The following is a 16,599-nucleotide window of genomic DNA, read 5'->3' on the forward strand; positions in this document are numbered from 1 at the left end:
TACCACAACATTTAGGTGATAGGTTAGGTTATAAAGAATTCTGTAAAAATCCACTTGGATTAAAATAAAATATATATCATATTCAACAATTCAAATAGCAGTAAGACAATGAGTAAAAAGTAAATAAAAAACATCTATGATTCCATTCCACTGTATTTGTACAAGAAAAATTGTCTCTAAAATAGATTTAACTATAACAAGCTAGAGTTCTTCAAAAATACAGTTAAACATACAACAGTCATGAACCCAATCACATGTAAAAAAAATATTTGTACAAAACACTTTTGCTTATTTTAAAAGTTAATTGGTTACTCTTTCTCTGTTAAAAATGCGAGACTTAAAAATGCTGTCAATCCTGCTAAAAACATCTTCGGCCGATCTCGAAGCATCCACTCTGTAGTGAAGGCCTTTCCTCATGTAGTAATCAACAAGAGGGACTGTTTGTGTATGATATGTATTCAAGCGTTTCTTCAGAGCTTCAACATTATCATCGGAACGTCTGATCAATGGTTCTCCAGTTACATCATCTTTCATAGGCTTGATAGGTGGATGGAACTCTTCATGGTAACTTCTGCCGCTTGGTGGGTGGATCAATCTGCCAGTAATCCTTCGCACTAACAAACTATCCTGAATGCCAAACTCTATAACTGCATCCAGTGCCTGCTTTCTCTTGCTCAGCAAGTCATCCAACTGAAAAGAACTTTATATAAATATTTTGTGTTATTTGTAGCTGGATGTAGACAGACCATGCAATTTTTATCTTCTTATCAGTTAATGACCAATTGATTTTTTAATCCATTTAACAAGTATATTAATAATACAAAGCTGTGGGCATGTATATACTGAAGTCAATCTTTATCATCCTGGAGCAGTTTTTATTTTGTAAAGGTCACCCTAGATGTGCAAAGGCTAGTCCATGAAAAATTTCACATTCATGAAGATTCTTCAAAATCAAATATTACCAAAATAACCGATACAGACAAAAAAAATACAGATTATAATGATGGTATTTTTTTTTAAATTACTACATTATGTAACTTTAAAAATGATTACCTTCTCAGCTTGAGGCACAGTTCTTGGAAATCCATCCAACAAAAACCCATTTTTGCATTCTGGCTGTTCCAGGTTCTTATCAATCATGTCCACAACCATTTCATCGGAGACAAGCTTCCCCTCATCCATCACCTTCTTCAGGCGGCGGCCTAGCTCCGAGCCCGAAGCCACCTCCGCACGCAGCATGTCGCCGGTAGATAAATGGCACACGCAATACTTTTCCTTTAAGCGAGGAGCCTAACAACAACGTAAAAAAATATTTACTTGGCAAATGATACTTATATAACAAGTAATTTTAAATTAAATTCATGACGTTGATATAAAATAAACTTGGAGTTTCGGGAAGTCAACAGGTCAAAGATTACTATCTAAAAAGTAGGTATATAGCCGACTCACCTGCGTTCCTTTGCCTGACCCTGGCGGTCCCAATAGCACCGCTCTGATGCCAATCGGGTCATCATCCGGCATAGGTTTCACAGCAGCGGCGGCCGGTGCCATTTTCTGAAGTTAAAAATCACACTCAATTGTAAGGAGCGGCGTCCGTGCAATCTTTAGTAACTAGCACCAACTAATTGATAGAACATGCATCACGTGAGCTATCAAGTATTATCTAAATTAAAGTAAGTACCTACCAAATCAGTGTTGATTAATACGGTATAATATTTATCGAAACATATATGTGTGGACTGTACGTATAAATGAAATACGAATTCAATCTCGCTATCAAATCAAATTAAACGTCAAAAAATGACAGAGGCAACGTGTGTGTGACGTCGATCGATAATGTCAACATCGGCGAATGAATTATTTGTCGGGGAATAAGCACTACAAACAAGTATTTGTTCAACACTTACATAATAATTTTTACGATACTAGGCAGTACCTAGAACAATTTTGTGTATTTTAATATAATACTAATTGATTCCACTTAATATTCCTTCCAAATGCATTACATTATGCACATTTATAGGCTGGCGGTATACGCTAGTTTACTATACTCAGTATCCGTTAGGAGTATAGGCTTTCTGTGCTCAGTCTGTGCTGTATACTCTTTTGTAATAAACATATATTGCCTATTTAAAAACAATATTAATAATAGATTTAGATCTCATGAAATATAAAAAAAATTGATATCAAAAACAAACTTACATAATGTGTACTGTTCAAAGTGTATAGTAACCTACTACTATATATACAGGAACTTACGAAACTTACTTACTTAGGACTTGATATTTACGAAATTAAAGAATTCATATAAAATATTCGATTAGAATTTAGATGATGTCCTACAAAAATACGATTAAAGTCTTTAATACATTTTACAACTTATATCATTAACTTCGAAGTTCGAGTATATACTCGAATCAAATGAATACTCTACGCATTCAGTGGGAATAGGTATATTTTTTAGGAATAGGTATTTTATTGATAAAATATATATATTAAAATGTATAACCATCATTATTATATACATTCAACGTATACATAGTTATCTTGTACGCCATTTCTAGTTTTTTATTTTATATCCATGTTTCGTATTAATTTACTCTGTGTTTCCTATATATTCTTTGGTCTGTGTATTGAAGAATGAACTGACAGTGACAACTGACAACTACTACCAAAATCGTACCGTTTGCCGCTTGGTGATATCTTGAATCTTTAAATAACCTAAATATGCTTTCAGCGGTGGCGGTAAATAAATAAAAATACTTTTTTCATTACCAGCTTCCGGAATGGCAGCGGACACTGTAGTGTATGTGACTTATATTTAGATTTGTTGTACTGTAACAAATTACAATCAGTTACTAAAGTACGTTACTAATTTATTATTTTAGGTATTGGAAGCGGTTGTGGCGTTGGGTTACAACACAAAGTCTCTCTGAAGAAGAAATATTGGAAATATTGAATAAAAAAGAGGTCATCGATGGACTGCGACAAGGAATAACGAGTTACAAGCCCTTAAAACTAGAAGAGTACACAAAATTACAAGCTAAACATCCAGATCAAACAAAGTTACTTAGTGTTGTACAAACGCTCCAACATTATATGGTAATATCTTGTACATCCTTAAGGCTAGATTCCTTAGCAAATATATTTAATATGTTTATTAGACAGTGCCTGGTTTGTTACTTACAGTTCAGAATATGTGTTGTTGCTCCTAAGGGTTATGTGAGCTCGTAATACTATGTGTGCCTTATCATCCAATCCAAACCAAATCTATAGCAGCTTTACACCAATAGTATGAGGCAGAAATAGGAGTAGTATAGGTAGCTAAGTAGTATAGGTAGCTAAGTAATATTAAATTGGTGTAAATTTTAATAATTAAACTTTTTTTTCAGGGTGTAGATTGCTTTCAAGTTTGGGATATAGCTAAACACTACTTGTGTGACATATCATATGGAACTCCAGCTAATGCCCTCAAAAATGTAGCCTTTGTGGACACCAGAACTACATTTCTAGTACCCAATATATGGAGCTTTTATTTTGCTGAAAGACTGTTTCTTCTCAAACTATTGCAATATATTATTGAGTGTAAATCTGATAACAAAAATAAGTACTATGAACAGTTCAATACAATTATAAATGCAATAGGAATACAATCTTTAAAAACATCTTTAATAAATCAAATGGAAAAATTGTTGAATACAGCACCACCTCCCAGGAAAATACAGAGTGAATTTGGGATAGACACTGTAAGACAAGAATGGGCAGAATCCAATCTCAGAGAACAACTGGCAATTTTACAATTATTACTGCTGATTGCAGATGATAATACCTTTTCAGAGAATGAATTTAATGACCTTATTAAGCTATTCCGAAAACATAATTATGGCAAAAATCAAGGCTATAATGAATTTCTAGAAGGAAGGCATCGGGACGCTTGTTTGAAAATAATGTACACTGAAGTTTGCCTCTTTATGATCATTGTAGACAACAACAAAATGTGAGTACCTGTTAACAGCGCAATATCTAATTGTGTTTTTCTTTTAAGAAATGTAAGAAGGAATCAAGCATACAGTCTACTAGATGGAAGTGGATACTGCTGCCCAAGGACATCTGTAATCAAAGTACTGATTGGCTTTGGTGTCACTACCATAATAACAACATTTAAAACTGTTTTCTGTACATGGCAGAAAAAATAATTATGGTAAGAGTGATTCTATATGCAAACTGTGAAGAATTCTACTACCCATATGTTGATATTGATGGGTGTTGGTATTGTCAATAAAAATGATGCATAAATCATAATTCAATAAATTTTTTTATCCTGCTTCAGCTCAGACATATCGTCATGGATAGAGAATACAAAAGAGATTGTGGAACGTGAGTTCAGTAAACTAGAATTGAATGCACCGCACAGTGCAATGTTAATAACATGGATGATGTTCATGTTGCAGGTAAAAATTTATTTAATTGCTGACTATTCTTGACAACCTCAGTGACTAAACGGTCACCATACCGGTCTAAGGCGCAAAGAGTCCCCAGATAGACAGATATCTGAATATTGAATTTAAATATCTGTTCTGGATCTGAGAAATAGTACATTACGATACGCGTGGCCAAAGTAGCCTATTTTTGCACGGCGTGAAGTTAGCGCCCGAGCGCAGCGAGGGTGCTAAACGCCGTGCAGATAATAGGCTACTTTTGTCACAAGTATCGTATACTATTTTATAGCTCGTGTGACATAAACCCGCTTATACTTGTGAAGAAATATGAAAAAATATGATAATTATTTTGAAACTTATAAATGATTGAAACTAAAAATTATGAACTAAAAAAGCAATAAAAATGTGACACAACCAAAACCATTGAAATTTAGAAAATTTAGTAATTATTCTGCACTTGTGATAAAGACAAATCTAATACCACACATACGTCGAAATCTATCAAGCCATTTAGGCTACATACAGGCGAATTAAAGAAACATATGATAAGCAATCACATAATGTACTAATATATAACTAATACTAGTGATACAGTAGAAAATCGATTATCCGGACCTTAGTTATAAATATTCGCGATTGTTCGGATGGTGAAACGTGAACAAGTAACTTTGTAATAACCCTTACAGATCAGCTACATTTTGTGTGACTTGTGCATTTAAATTCCGGAAAGTCGCCAAATCGCAACAAAATAGTTACTAAAAAAAACAAAAACCCGATTGCTAAAAATATAACCTATGTTATCGCCACAATTTAGACAAATTCAGCGACACATCATGTATCAAAATTAATGAAGTCGTTTGAGTTTGCCAAAGAATGAAAAATACATACGTAACAAACATATAGTCGAAAAACATCACCTTCCTAAATCGGTTTAAATAGCTTTCTTCAAACTCAATTATCCAAATTTTCGATAATCCGAATGCCACAAATACGACAACAAATAGGTCGCTTAGTCGAGATTCTACTGGAGTAGTATTATGGCTAATTTTGATAACGATTCCTAATTTAAATATCTCCTACTATGGTGTGTAGCGAAAATAAAACAAACACAGTCAAAACAAACAATAAAATTCGATAAAGCCCAATAGTTAGTCTTATAGTGATGCTATTGCTTAGTATGTACACAATGGCAAAAACATTTATAAATACGTCCAAAATAAAATATTAAAATAATTATAGCTTTAAACAAAATACTCATTACTCACTTTTAATTTTTAAATGGCATTTAAAAGTATGAAACGTTCATAGCGATGTTAATTTTTTACAACTGTGAGGGTAGTGTATTAATATTCGTACGGTGTAAAAATCGGCTACTTTGGACACAGAAATGCGAGGCTAAAATGCGGGTTTAGGTCACAGAGTGCTATAAACACAATTTCGTTTATAGCACTCTGTGACCTAAACCCGCATTTTAGCCACGCTTTTCCGTCTCCAAAGTAGCCGATTCTTACACTGTATTAATGTCAGTACACTACCCTCACAGTTGTAAAAAATAAACATCGCTATGAATGTTTCATACTTTTAAATGTCATTTGAAAATTAAAAGTGAGTAAGGATTATTTTGTTTAAAGCAATAATTATGTTAATATTTTATTTTGCATGTATTTATAAATATTTTTGCCATTTTGTATATTCTAAGCAATAGCATCAATGTAAGACTTACTGTTGAGCTGTATCGAATTTTATTGTTTGTTTTGACTGTGTATTTTCGCTACGCACCAAAGTAGGACATATTTAAATTAGGAATCATTATCAAAATTAGCCATAATACTACTCCCGTAAAAACTTGATAAAGCGAACTATTTGTTTTTTTGTGGCATTCGGATTATCAAAAATTTGGATAATTTCGTTTATGAAGAAAAGCTATATGATCCGATTGAGGAAGGCAATGTTTTTCGACCGTATGTTTGTACGTATGTATTTTTCATTCTTTGTCAAACCTAAACGACTTCACTAATATTGACATATGATATGTCGTTGTATTCATCTAAATTGCAGGAATAACATAGGCTATATTTTTACGCAATCGGGTTTTTGGTTTGTATTATAACTTTCTAGTTGCGATTTGGCTGCTTTCTGGAATTTAAATGCACATATCACACACAACGTAGCTAATCTGTATAACTGACGTCCGGATAATCGATTTTGTACTGTATCACTAGTAATATGTGATTGCTTATCATGTTTCTTTAATACGTTTAGGTGGAGATGCCAGTAATTATTTTAAGATTTGTATGTAACATACAAATCCTAAAATAATTAGTGGCATCTAGACCAATGGCATATAGCCTAAATGGCTTGATGGATTTTGACTTATTGTGGTGTAGGATTTGCCTTTATCTATATATATATAAATCAAAGGTAACTGACTGACATAGTGATCTATCAACGCACAGCCCAAAGTGGTTTGGGCTGTGCGTTGAGGCAATTTGGCATGAAGGTAGATGTTATGACGTAGGCATCCGCTAAGAAAGGATTTTGATCAATTTCTACCCCCAAGGGGATAAAATAGGGGATGAAAATCGTAACGCGAGCGAAGCCGCAGGCAAAAGCTCGTCACGAATAAAAGAATAGGCCAACTGAAAACTTGTTGACACAAAAATCTACTAGATACAAATTACTAAATTTTCTAAATTAAGACTTCTTCACATCAAATTTCAATGGTTTTGGTTGTGTCACATTTTTATTGTTTTTTTAATTCATAATTTTTAGTTTCAATCATTTATAAGTTTCAAAATGATTATCATATTTTTTCATATTACTTCACAAGTATAAGCGGGTTTATGTCACACGAGCTATAAAATAGTATACGATACTTGTGACATAAGTAGCCTATTATGTGCACGGCGTTTAGCACCCTCGCTGCGCTCGGGCGCTAACTTCACGCCGTGCAAAAATAGGCTACTTTGGCCACGCGTATCGTAATGTACTATTTTGTGAGTGTTCATGGCACATTAGGAACATTGTGTGGAGCTGTGAGCATAGAAAGCAACATTTCCTAAAAGAAATAGTCAAAAACAGACGAAATTAATTAAGATTTGTAATATTTTATATAACATTTCTTTATTTTAGAGTGAGCAACACAGAAAATACTTTGAAAGTCAGTATCAACAATATGGTGACACAGCTTTGCGAATGAGAGTGTTTGAAGTCCTTCATCAAATATTAAACAGCCCAGTTTTTTCTGTAAGTATTATTTCTCCAAATCTTACATATTATACTATACATTTTAGAATGATATGTTTAGATACTTTGCTGGCAACATGGCTATGGTGGCCTTGGTGAGACAAGATCCCAATAGTAAAATTAAGTACTTTAAATTAAAATAACATTCCTACCAAATATACAGTAAAAATAAATATTGTAACATAATAAACACTAACCTCATAAATATCAAATATTGCTACCGAAATTGCTATTGTGAATCCATATATGTTATTGATTCCTATGTCAACAGGATGGGTCTAAATGCTCCATGGTTACTAGAAAACGATTCTTCAGACTTTTAAATGAGCTGTGTGACAAGTTTGATGGTGATGGTACTCTTAGCCACCAACCAGGCATTATGCAACTCTGCTCAGAACTACTGAAATCGCCAGAAATGGCTGAACAATTTTGGAAATTACACCAAAAAGATGAAGAATATGGTGTTGTTTCTCTGTGGAATACGTCATTAGAATATTTTCCTCACGACTTCAATGCTCTGTCAATATTGGCTGCAGGGTTAGCTGAAGCCGGGAAAACTAGTGTTATAAATGTAAGTTCTTAATAAACTTGCAATATTTTCAAATATTGATCGTGTTGCAATAATTAGGGTTCTTAATCTTATTATATTTTTTTCAGCTGGTAGCAGAGTTAAAATGCTTGCCTGTTTACACAGAGATTTACAATCCAAATGCTGTGCCCGTAATTGGCTTACAATCTGATGATGCTGTAGTGGGACGTGATTACTACCCTCTAGGGGATCCCTCATATCGTGTTGAAGCAGGTTCTAAAGCAGCTGTAATGGAGAAGAAAGATGGTACAATGATACACTTCCGAACACCATATCCTTACTGGTTACTCTTTAACAATGAGATCGAAAAAGGTTTGGACAGGAAACAACATCATCAATATGACCTTAATGTAACTTTAGGAAGAGTGTACGAAGGAACAAAGGTGCTTAAGGGTGTTCTAATGAACTTAGTAAATGATAAAGAAATACCCAAGAGTTTGGTGGGTCCTAGTGAGGGTGTTTTTGATGTGTTAGTGCGATTCATGAGGGCAGAGTCTCCTCCGCTTCCTCTATTGATGGAGTGTCTTAATGTGTGTACAGCACTAATACCAATATTTCCAGGAGAGATTCATTTAAGGTACAGTCCCTATCTTAACATAACATAGACAAGTTTCAATAATGAGGTATTTAAATAATTTACTTATTTTTCACTTCCAGGTTAATAAACACAGGTCTCTTACCTCGAATAATAAACCACCAATTGTCGCATATAGAATATGCAAATGGAGTGTCATTCGACTCTGCAGCCGTGGGTTCTTATCTAGTCGCAATAGAGCAACCCAGTGGTAATTACGACTTTTTGGGAGCATATATGGATATGCTAACTGCATTTTATAGGGTATGATCTAGCTTAATTTAAAAAGACTTCAATATCTTCAAAAACTTTTACTATCTAAAATTTTGGTGCTATTTTAATATCATCATCATAAGCAACCCATTACTGTCCCACTGCTGGGCACGGGTCTCCTCTCAGAATGATAAGGATTAGGCCATGGTCCACCGCGCTGGCCAAGTGTGGTGTGGTAGACTTCTAATATCTTTCCTACACTCTTTGTAGTAAATGATAATTTATTTCTAGTATGCACATAACTTTGAAAAATCAGAGGTGCGTGTCTGGGATGTGAACCTCGGCCCCCTCGATCAAGAGGCTGAGTTTCTTAACCACTAGGCTATAACAGCTGTCTAAAAATATTTTATTATAATATTATTTTTTGTAAGATTAATGTTAATGCACACACACATGCTCAATACTTACATCTGGACCGCCATTGTGTTCCGATTGCAGAGGAAATAGTTAATTGAAAATAAAACAAATAATAAATACAGAAGTATACTTTTTTCATAGGCATCCAATGAAGAGCGCATCATGTTAGAAATCATTCTACCTGGTATTGTATTGACCCTCCGGGAAGTGTTCCCCAATGTTTGCGAGTGGCGCTACAGCAGCACCACACAACGACGGAAACTCATTGAGCGGTGCACCAACCTGCTAACACTTGTCTTAGAACAGAATAAGAAACTCAATAAGAGCATAACATTGCTGAAAAGCACATGCATTTACAGCCTAATGCATATGGAAAACGCAATTGAATTGCTGAAGATTTTATCAATCGGTGAGTTTTTTATTATGATTTTTTTTTACCACAATAAAGTAGCCCACGTTATTGTATAGCCAACTTTTGATGACAATCAAATGAATGAGATGGAATATATTGAAACAATGGATTGAGGGCCATTTACTTAAATCTTTTTGCATCATATTTGCTAGTTGGTACTTTCACTTTTCTAAGACCGTAATGGAGAACTCAAGTTTTTTATCACAATGTATTCTCCTATTGAAGTTTAAAATTCGTGTAATATATTTAACGTAATATTTTTATTTAAGGCAATGAAAGACTCGAACGATTGGTGCATGATGACACAAATTGGCTGTCTGGGACTGCCTACCATTACACTGGTTCCATACAACGATGTCTCGCCATAATCATGTTCGTGCTTCGACAAAAGCACCTGGTCTCCGACCAAAGCGAGGTGACGCCCCTGGAACTGCTGATTTTTGCACAAAACAAACAAAAAGACGAATTAAAAGTTGTCCCTAAAATTACTAGCTACATAAATCACGCGTTCAATAGGAGTCTATCCATATTGAGTTGTCGACTTTTGGGAAGATTCGCTGATGTAAGTAGAAATTGATGTTTTTATTGTTATCTGCGATCAGTCCGTGGACTATAGACAAATGAGTTGTGAGTCTTATAAGGCTTGTAGGGAACTGCTCCCAGCGGAGCCAACCCTTTCTTTCTTTTCGGTTTAGGTCATGCATCATCGAACATATCCCGCCGCTTTTGTAGGCGACGTTCAGTCACTGCAGTTACCAGCTGCCCAGCTGCCGCCAGTCGTTTGGGGTGCCTCTGTAGGCGTCTTTTACACTTTTCTCCGTGATTTTCTATTTCTGCTTTTACCATTGGCATGTTTAGGATTTCATGGGCCTCTGTTGTTCTAATAAACAAAGTGCATTTCATATTTGTTTTAAGATGTAACTCATTGGATGATTATAGCATTGTACTCATTGGATGATTATAGCATTTGAGGTACTTGCCGTAAACCCACAAATTTATACCATATTATGTTCAAATGGGTTTCAGAATTGTTTTATATATGAGCAGCTTGTTGTCAGTGGATAGTTTTGAGTTTTGTCCAAGTAGCCAATTTTAATTTAGTATTTTAATTTAGTCCCTAAGTACAAATTGTTAATCACTTTTTATACAATGCAAGTAGCAAACGATTATTTAATCCACCTGATATCGGTCACTGTCATCGATTGACATCCGTGACTGACCCTAAGTAGGATTAGAGTCCCTTAAAGTTAAATGGCTATTTCTAATGGTTACCACTAGACTAAGGAAAACCTATCTGTGACTATTAACACAATATTTAATCCAGAATCCAACATCTTTACATTAATATGAAAAGGTTGCAATAGGCGTGGCAGTATTATCCTTCGCCAGTGACATCCACACAGATTTGCAAAATTGCATATCATGTTCTGGTTCTGAGCTTACACATCTGAGCCTTATACAAAACAGAATCCTTCGGCGGACTTAAGTTGAAAAATGTACACTTAGCCTTAATTTTATTAACAGGGCTTCCAAATGTCGTTGTTCGCGTCACTGGACATGACAGCTTACCAAGTCCGTGTACTGTTTCTGGATCGACTTCGCGACGAGTACGAAACGACAGAGTTGAAGGTGGCTATTCTAGAGTTTGTGGCCACCTGCATCGGCACGCAGCCAGGCCTCACTGAAGCATTTTTCATGTTGAACCATGAAAAGGCTAAAGCCGATGAAAAAGATAAGGAAGATGCCCCGAAAGAAAATAAAACTGAAGGCGTTGGTACACTCGAAGGAATCTTGGGGTATATGGCTGATTATCTTGGAACTATTAAGGCTGTAAGTGGAATTCGTTTTTATAATTTTTTATTTACATATAATTATATTTCTGTACTAAAAACTAAAACATGCCTATAAACATGTGAGTTCAATCTCAAATAGGTAGGGGTCCTTTCCAGAAGCCATATGGTCCATAGCCGTAGAAGCCACAGAACAATAGGGTCATAGATGTTGAAACACCTCATATTATTGCTCGGTCCGCATTCAACCCCAAATAATATCTCTGTTTTACCTGCATTCAGACTAGAATATGAAGGAAGAGCATTTGTTTTGTCACATAACAAGTGTGACATTATTTCCGATATAGAATGAATTTATTTAACAAACTTAAATAAATGTTTCAGAACCCCAAGTTACTTCACAGTCCGTTGCTGGCGAGCATCATGGCTCTGTTCCACGCACTATGGAAGAATAACATGCAAATTTTAGTAAACAGACTACGAGAAAACTCGAAATTTTGGGAGCATATGACAAGTCCTCTCTTTAACGAAATTCAACCGGAACTGCGGACTTACGCACAAATATTCAACGTTCTCGGCATTGAACTCTTTCTGTCGAGGGATAAAATCGACTCAGAACTAAAAGAAATGCTGGAACAGTTTTTCGATGTAAATAAAAAACATTTGGATAAATGGATCAATTACATTTTCTCATTCCAAGGTAGAGTCGATGGTGAGAATGTCTCAGACAAAGTTCCAGTATGGCTAGGTCTACTCACCTCTTGGAAAGATTTCACTACAATCTTTTGCAGATACTTACCCATTAGCTTGAATATCGCGCATAAAGCGAAAATGGTAGCACCTTGCTTATCGGCATTACTGGCCGAATTAGATGAACTTAAAGACGGCAGATTAGTCGTTATACTGGCAGAACTTTATGTTATAATGCTGTCCAATTGGAAGGACGACTGCTTTGATAATCGTAAGGTGAGTGCCAAGCAAATAGACAGTCTTCTAAGCAATACTGCGACAGTTTATGAGTATTTGCATCCACGAGCCATTAGATCGATTCTTTCTATAGGAACCGTGGCTGTAAGTAGTTTGGATTATGAAATAAAAGCGAGCACCGTGACAGCACAAAGCATTATTAGTTCTGTTACTAATATAAATAGCTTGGAATTGGAAAAACTACTTGACAATATCAGCAAAGATGAGAAGGCTGAAGTAAAGCCAAATGAAAATGGGCAAGAAGAAATACCGCCAATCGTCCTATCGCTCGCCATGCTCGAACAGTGCTTGGATCTGTACGATACATTTTCGGGGTTGTCTCAGTGGTTTCAATCAACAAAATTCATCAATAAATTGCTGTGTTGCCTCCAAGCGTGTTTACAAAATCGACGCCATTATCACACATCTCTAGCAACTTTACGATGCCTGACAGCGTATGCGAGAGGCCCGTTTTCAAAAGATCTGCTAATGAGCGATGTGGATCAATTCCTTTGGTTGCAATTGTTGCCTCCGAAAATAGATACGAGCACTAATGGTTGTAATGACTTTTCAACGTGGAAACCCCAGGAGTGGTGGCGTGTGTACGGTTACAGCTTGGATTTTATTTCCATGATGGTTATGAAGCACGGTCAGTTCTTCGCTAGTGACGCCATTACCTTCGTCGGAGTTCATCTAGACCATCTCGTGGAAGCTGTGATGATGCCTCGACAAGTCTACAGCATTGATGCTCTGAACCTTTGCGCGTCTACCCTGAACCTGATCGTTCAGTTAGTGAAGTTTGAAGCCAGGTGGCGCATACAAAATATGAATTCCTTAATAGGTATCATGGTAAGTTAATTTTTTGAATATTTTTAGACCACCATTGTAAGCAGTGATAGCCTATTGGTTAAGAAACTCTGCCTCTTGATCGAGGAGTCCGAGGTTCGAATCCCAGGCAGGCACCGCTGATTTTTCAAAGTTATGTGCGTATTAGGAATTAATTATCACTAGCTAAACGGTGAAGGAAAACATCGTGAGGAAACCTGCATACCTGGGAGATTAAAAACAAATCTCAAAGGTATGTGAAGTCTACCACTTCGCACTTGCCAATCCTTCTCATTCTGAGAAGAGACCCGTGCCCAGCAGTGGGACAATAATGGGTTGATGATGATGAAACCACCAATCTTATTAAGTTCTAAGTAAACTGCTAAATAATATAATATATCAACAGATATGTGTATATCACACTGATATCAGTCTCGGTCACTAAATACACTAATACTGACAAAAAATACAGGTAGACAAAAATTAAAAAGTTGCATTTATTTGGAAATCATAAATGCACTTTCGTTATATTCGTTTTTGTGGAAGTTTTAATATTTACCCTATATAGTTATTTATAGTGTGTATAAATTAAAGATATTGTCTCAATATTTTATTTTAATTTTACAGCGTAGCATTAGTGCTTGCTTGTACCAATGCGTTACGTTTATGTTGCGCTCACGCCGACCCTCCGATTCTATGATCCAGTCGGGTGATGAAACCATAGTTCAAACACCGTCGCTTTTGCACAGGTCAGAGACATATCTTTTTAAACTTATGGAAACATTTTTTATCAAACACATTTTATAACGAGTTTGTAATTTCGTTTTTACAGAATATTGGAAGTACTTCACATGGCAACTCTGTGCCTTTTATTCTTCAGTCCTGATTTACTATCGTTGCTGGCCGATCCCAGTCTAGACTTAGAGCGCTGGCAGCCCTTGGTGGAGTTGCATTTCGGAGCACCTAAAATATCTTACGAGCCATATCCGCAATTGACATTTGGAACACTGCTAACGGCGATATGTTTGTTGACACGATCGCTGAATCATGTAAGTCATTAAATAATAAAGATATAAACGTTTAGTATGTTAATGCGGTTTCATTAAAAGTAAGAATTCACTAGAAATTTTAAATTGCTGTTATAAGAAATGTAATAAAAGTAAATTCATTATAATTTATGACATAGTTACTGTAACACACAGATGAAATTATTTTAATTCAAATTTATATATCTTTATCACCACATAGTCCACTGAATCCATGTCTTATAGATTATGTCATATTGATTATATGGTTGAATCAATAAAATCAATATGGCAGTGTCATTGAAATGGAATCAATTTTAATCACAGGCGTACCACTCGGAGGAGGGCAGCGGGTCGCGGTCGCCGCGCGGCGGGCGGCGGCGGGCCTGCTCGTGCGGCAGCCCCGGCGGGCCGGCCGCGCCGGGCGCGGGGCCGGGCGAGGCCCGCCGCGCCGCGCGCTCCGAGTCGCTGGCCAGCATGTCGTCCGCCACCAGCGCGCTGCCCGCGCCCAACGAGCGCCTCGTGGCCGGCGCGCTCGAGGCCACCGTCACGCTGCTCGCCTCGCAGGTACCATCTCTTATCTCACGGCGATGTGAAGTGCTGCCACGGTCTCGCTCCGCTCATCTCGGCACGACATTATTTTTTTTTATTTATTTCATCTATTTCTTCCCAGGCCCTTCTAGCCGTTCGAGATCCGAACGTGCCGACGCGTCACAAGCAGCTTGTGCGTCGGGAGCTCGCGTCCGAGCTGACCGTCTTCCACGACTTCGTCCGCAAGCGAATCCTGTGCGCTGCCCACACTCGTCCGCATCTCGTTCGAAACAAGTTGGGCGCTTGGCCGCTGGCCCCCGACGAGGAAGAAACGAAAAGAATCGAGGAAGCCCGCAGGGAGAGGAATCCGAATCTCTCCATTGAGGATGACCAAGCGTTACCTCCGCCTCCGCCGCCGAAACGGGCTACGCACGATTCCATGCGTGAATACATTCTTCGCAAACACTACTTGGACAAATGTGCTCAAACACCCACAAAAGAACCACCCTCCCCGGTGTCCCACTCTACACCGACATCAGATAAGAAGAAGGATACTTCCAGAAGCTCCAAGAGAGTTTCTTGGGCGGAAACTACGAGAGATAGTGATGAAAGCTTGGACATTTCTTTACAGGAAATAGAACCTGCGTATTCGAATCTGACTGATGTACAAATTAATAATGATGAAGATTACTTTCATTTCATGTCAGTTGTGTTTCTTTTCATTTGTCAAACTGAATTATAATTAATTCCTTAAGTGAAATGTTTTCTTTTTTATCACTTGTATTGAATCTTTTAATAAAATATTAAATCATTTGTGTACTTTTTTCATATGCATGTCTAAATGTGAAATCCCTAGTTAAAATAATCGATTATAGCTGATAAATTACCAATATAGTTTACTTGTTGAATTGAAATTTTTTAAGAAATATTGTATTATGATATTATTGAAGGTGGTAGAACCCTTTGTGGTGCGACTCCAGTGCGATTTCTGCCTAATAACAGCAGTGTTAGGCGCTGCTGTGTTCCGTTTTGAATGGTGTGGTAAGGCAGACATACTTTTTCGAGGCGTTCCAGCTTAGTCCTCAGGGGTAGCGGCGCATCTGTGGTCGACCTCAGGTAGGAATATCTAATCCTATCTGGGGTTGATTACAGATGTCCATGGGCGGCAGTAGCCACTTACCATCACCTGATGGTAAGTGGACTGCATGCTCGTCTGCTACTCCTATAAAAAAAAAAACAAAAAAAATCGACTTGCGTGATGAAGTTATGTTAAAGTTGACAAGAAAAAACGAAGTACTCAATACTCAATACTTTATTGCAATTATGGTTTACAATTGTTCTATAAAAATCGTTATCAATTCTAGTAACACATGAACCCACAATGGGTGTAGCAATGAATATGAGAGCGGCCGATTTATATTAACAATTAAATGTTGATATCAGATTTACAACATTATTTAATTTAATTAGTATTTATTTCTTTGTTAATTGGGTACTTGACAGTTATAACAATAAAATATGAAATATGTTGGATATGATAGCTTATAAGTAAACATAAATTATGCAGTATTT

At 36.6% G+C, this 16,599-nt stretch overlaps 2 protein-coding genes across 3 annotated transcripts; one reads left to right on the forward strand and one right to left on the reverse strand.

The window, feature by feature from the left end:
• Positions 1–135: 135 nt before the first annotated feature.
• On the reverse strand, positions 136–1,844 carry Ak2 (Adenylate kinase 2). 2 transcript variants are annotated; one of them, XM_073089983.1, is made up of 4 exons: positions 1,686–1,844; positions 1,450–1,554; positions 1,054–1,290; positions 136–690 (listed from the first exon to the last, which is right to left on the reverse strand). In XM_073089983.1, exons 2-4 carry the CDS (start codon positions 1,549–1,551, stop codon positions 301–303), a joined length of 729 nt encoding a protein of 242 aa, XP_072946084.1. In that variant the 5' UTR covers positions 1,552–1,554; positions 1,686–1,844; the 3' UTR covers positions 136–300. The 2 variants fall into 2 exon arrangements, with proteins under 2 accessions (XP_072946084.1, XP_072946092.1); XM_073089991.1 differs by having other exon boundaries at positions 1,682–1,813.
• An 807-nt stretch (positions 1,845–2,651) lies between these two features.
• Positions 2,652–15,835, forward strand: Nup188 (nuclear pore complex protein Nup188). Its single transcript, XM_073090006.1, has 16 exons — positions 2,652–2,806; positions 2,889–3,102; positions 3,393–3,997; positions 4,331–4,451; positions 7,572–7,685; positions 7,957–8,256; positions 8,343–8,851; positions 8,932–9,112; positions 9,620–9,887; positions 10,160–10,452; positions 11,415–11,720; positions 12,065–13,495; positions 14,099–14,220; positions 14,304–14,520; positions 14,824–15,063; positions 15,170–15,835. The coding sequence occupies exons 1-16, from the start codon at positions 2,787–2,789 to the stop codon at positions 15,767–15,769; spliced, it is 5,541 nt and encodes a 1,846-aa protein (XP_072946107.1). The 5' UTR covers positions 2,652–2,786; the 3' UTR covers positions 15,770–15,835.
• The last annotated feature ends 764 nt before the right edge of the window (positions 15,836–16,599 follow it).

This window comes from Epargyreus clarus, unplaced genomic scaffold, assembly GCF_041222505.1.
Source record: "Epargyreus clarus isolate Ecla_fem2 unplaced genomic scaffold, WU_Ecla_fem_2.2 ptg000003l, whole genome shotgun sequence".
Lineage (NCBI taxonomy): Eukaryota > Metazoa > Arthropoda > Insecta > Lepidoptera > Hesperiidae > Epargyreus > Epargyreus clarus.

What these genes read in the sequence shown, in the direction of transcription:
- Ak2 (XM_073089983.1), bottom strand. Translation starts at nt 1,551, where the DNA reads ATGGCACCGGCCGCCGCTGCTGTGAAACCTATGCCGGATGATGACCCG. An exon ending in GGTCAGGCAAAGGAACGCAG is followed by an intron (nt 1,291 to 1,449) that starts GTGAGTCGGCTA and finishes CGTTGTTGTTAG; the next exon opens with GCTCCTCGCTTAAAGGAAAA. An exon ending in CTGTGCCTCAAGCTGAGAAG is followed by an intron (nt 691 to 1,053) that starts GTAATCATTTTT and finishes AGTTCTTTTCAG; the next exon opens with TTGGATGACTTGCTGAGCAA.
- Nup188 (XM_073090006.1), top strand. Translation starts at nt 2,787, where the DNA reads ATGGCAGCGGACACTGTAGT. An exon ending in TAAACAGCCCAGTTTTTTCT is followed by an intron (nt 7,686 to 7,956) that starts GTAAGTATTATT and finishes CTATGTCAACAG; the next exon opens with GATGGGTCTAAATGCTCCAT. An exon ending in ATTCCTTAATAGGTATCATG is followed by an intron (nt 13,496 to 14,098) that starts GTAAGTTAATTT and finishes TTAATTTTACAG; the next exon opens with CGTAGCATTAGTGCTTGCTT.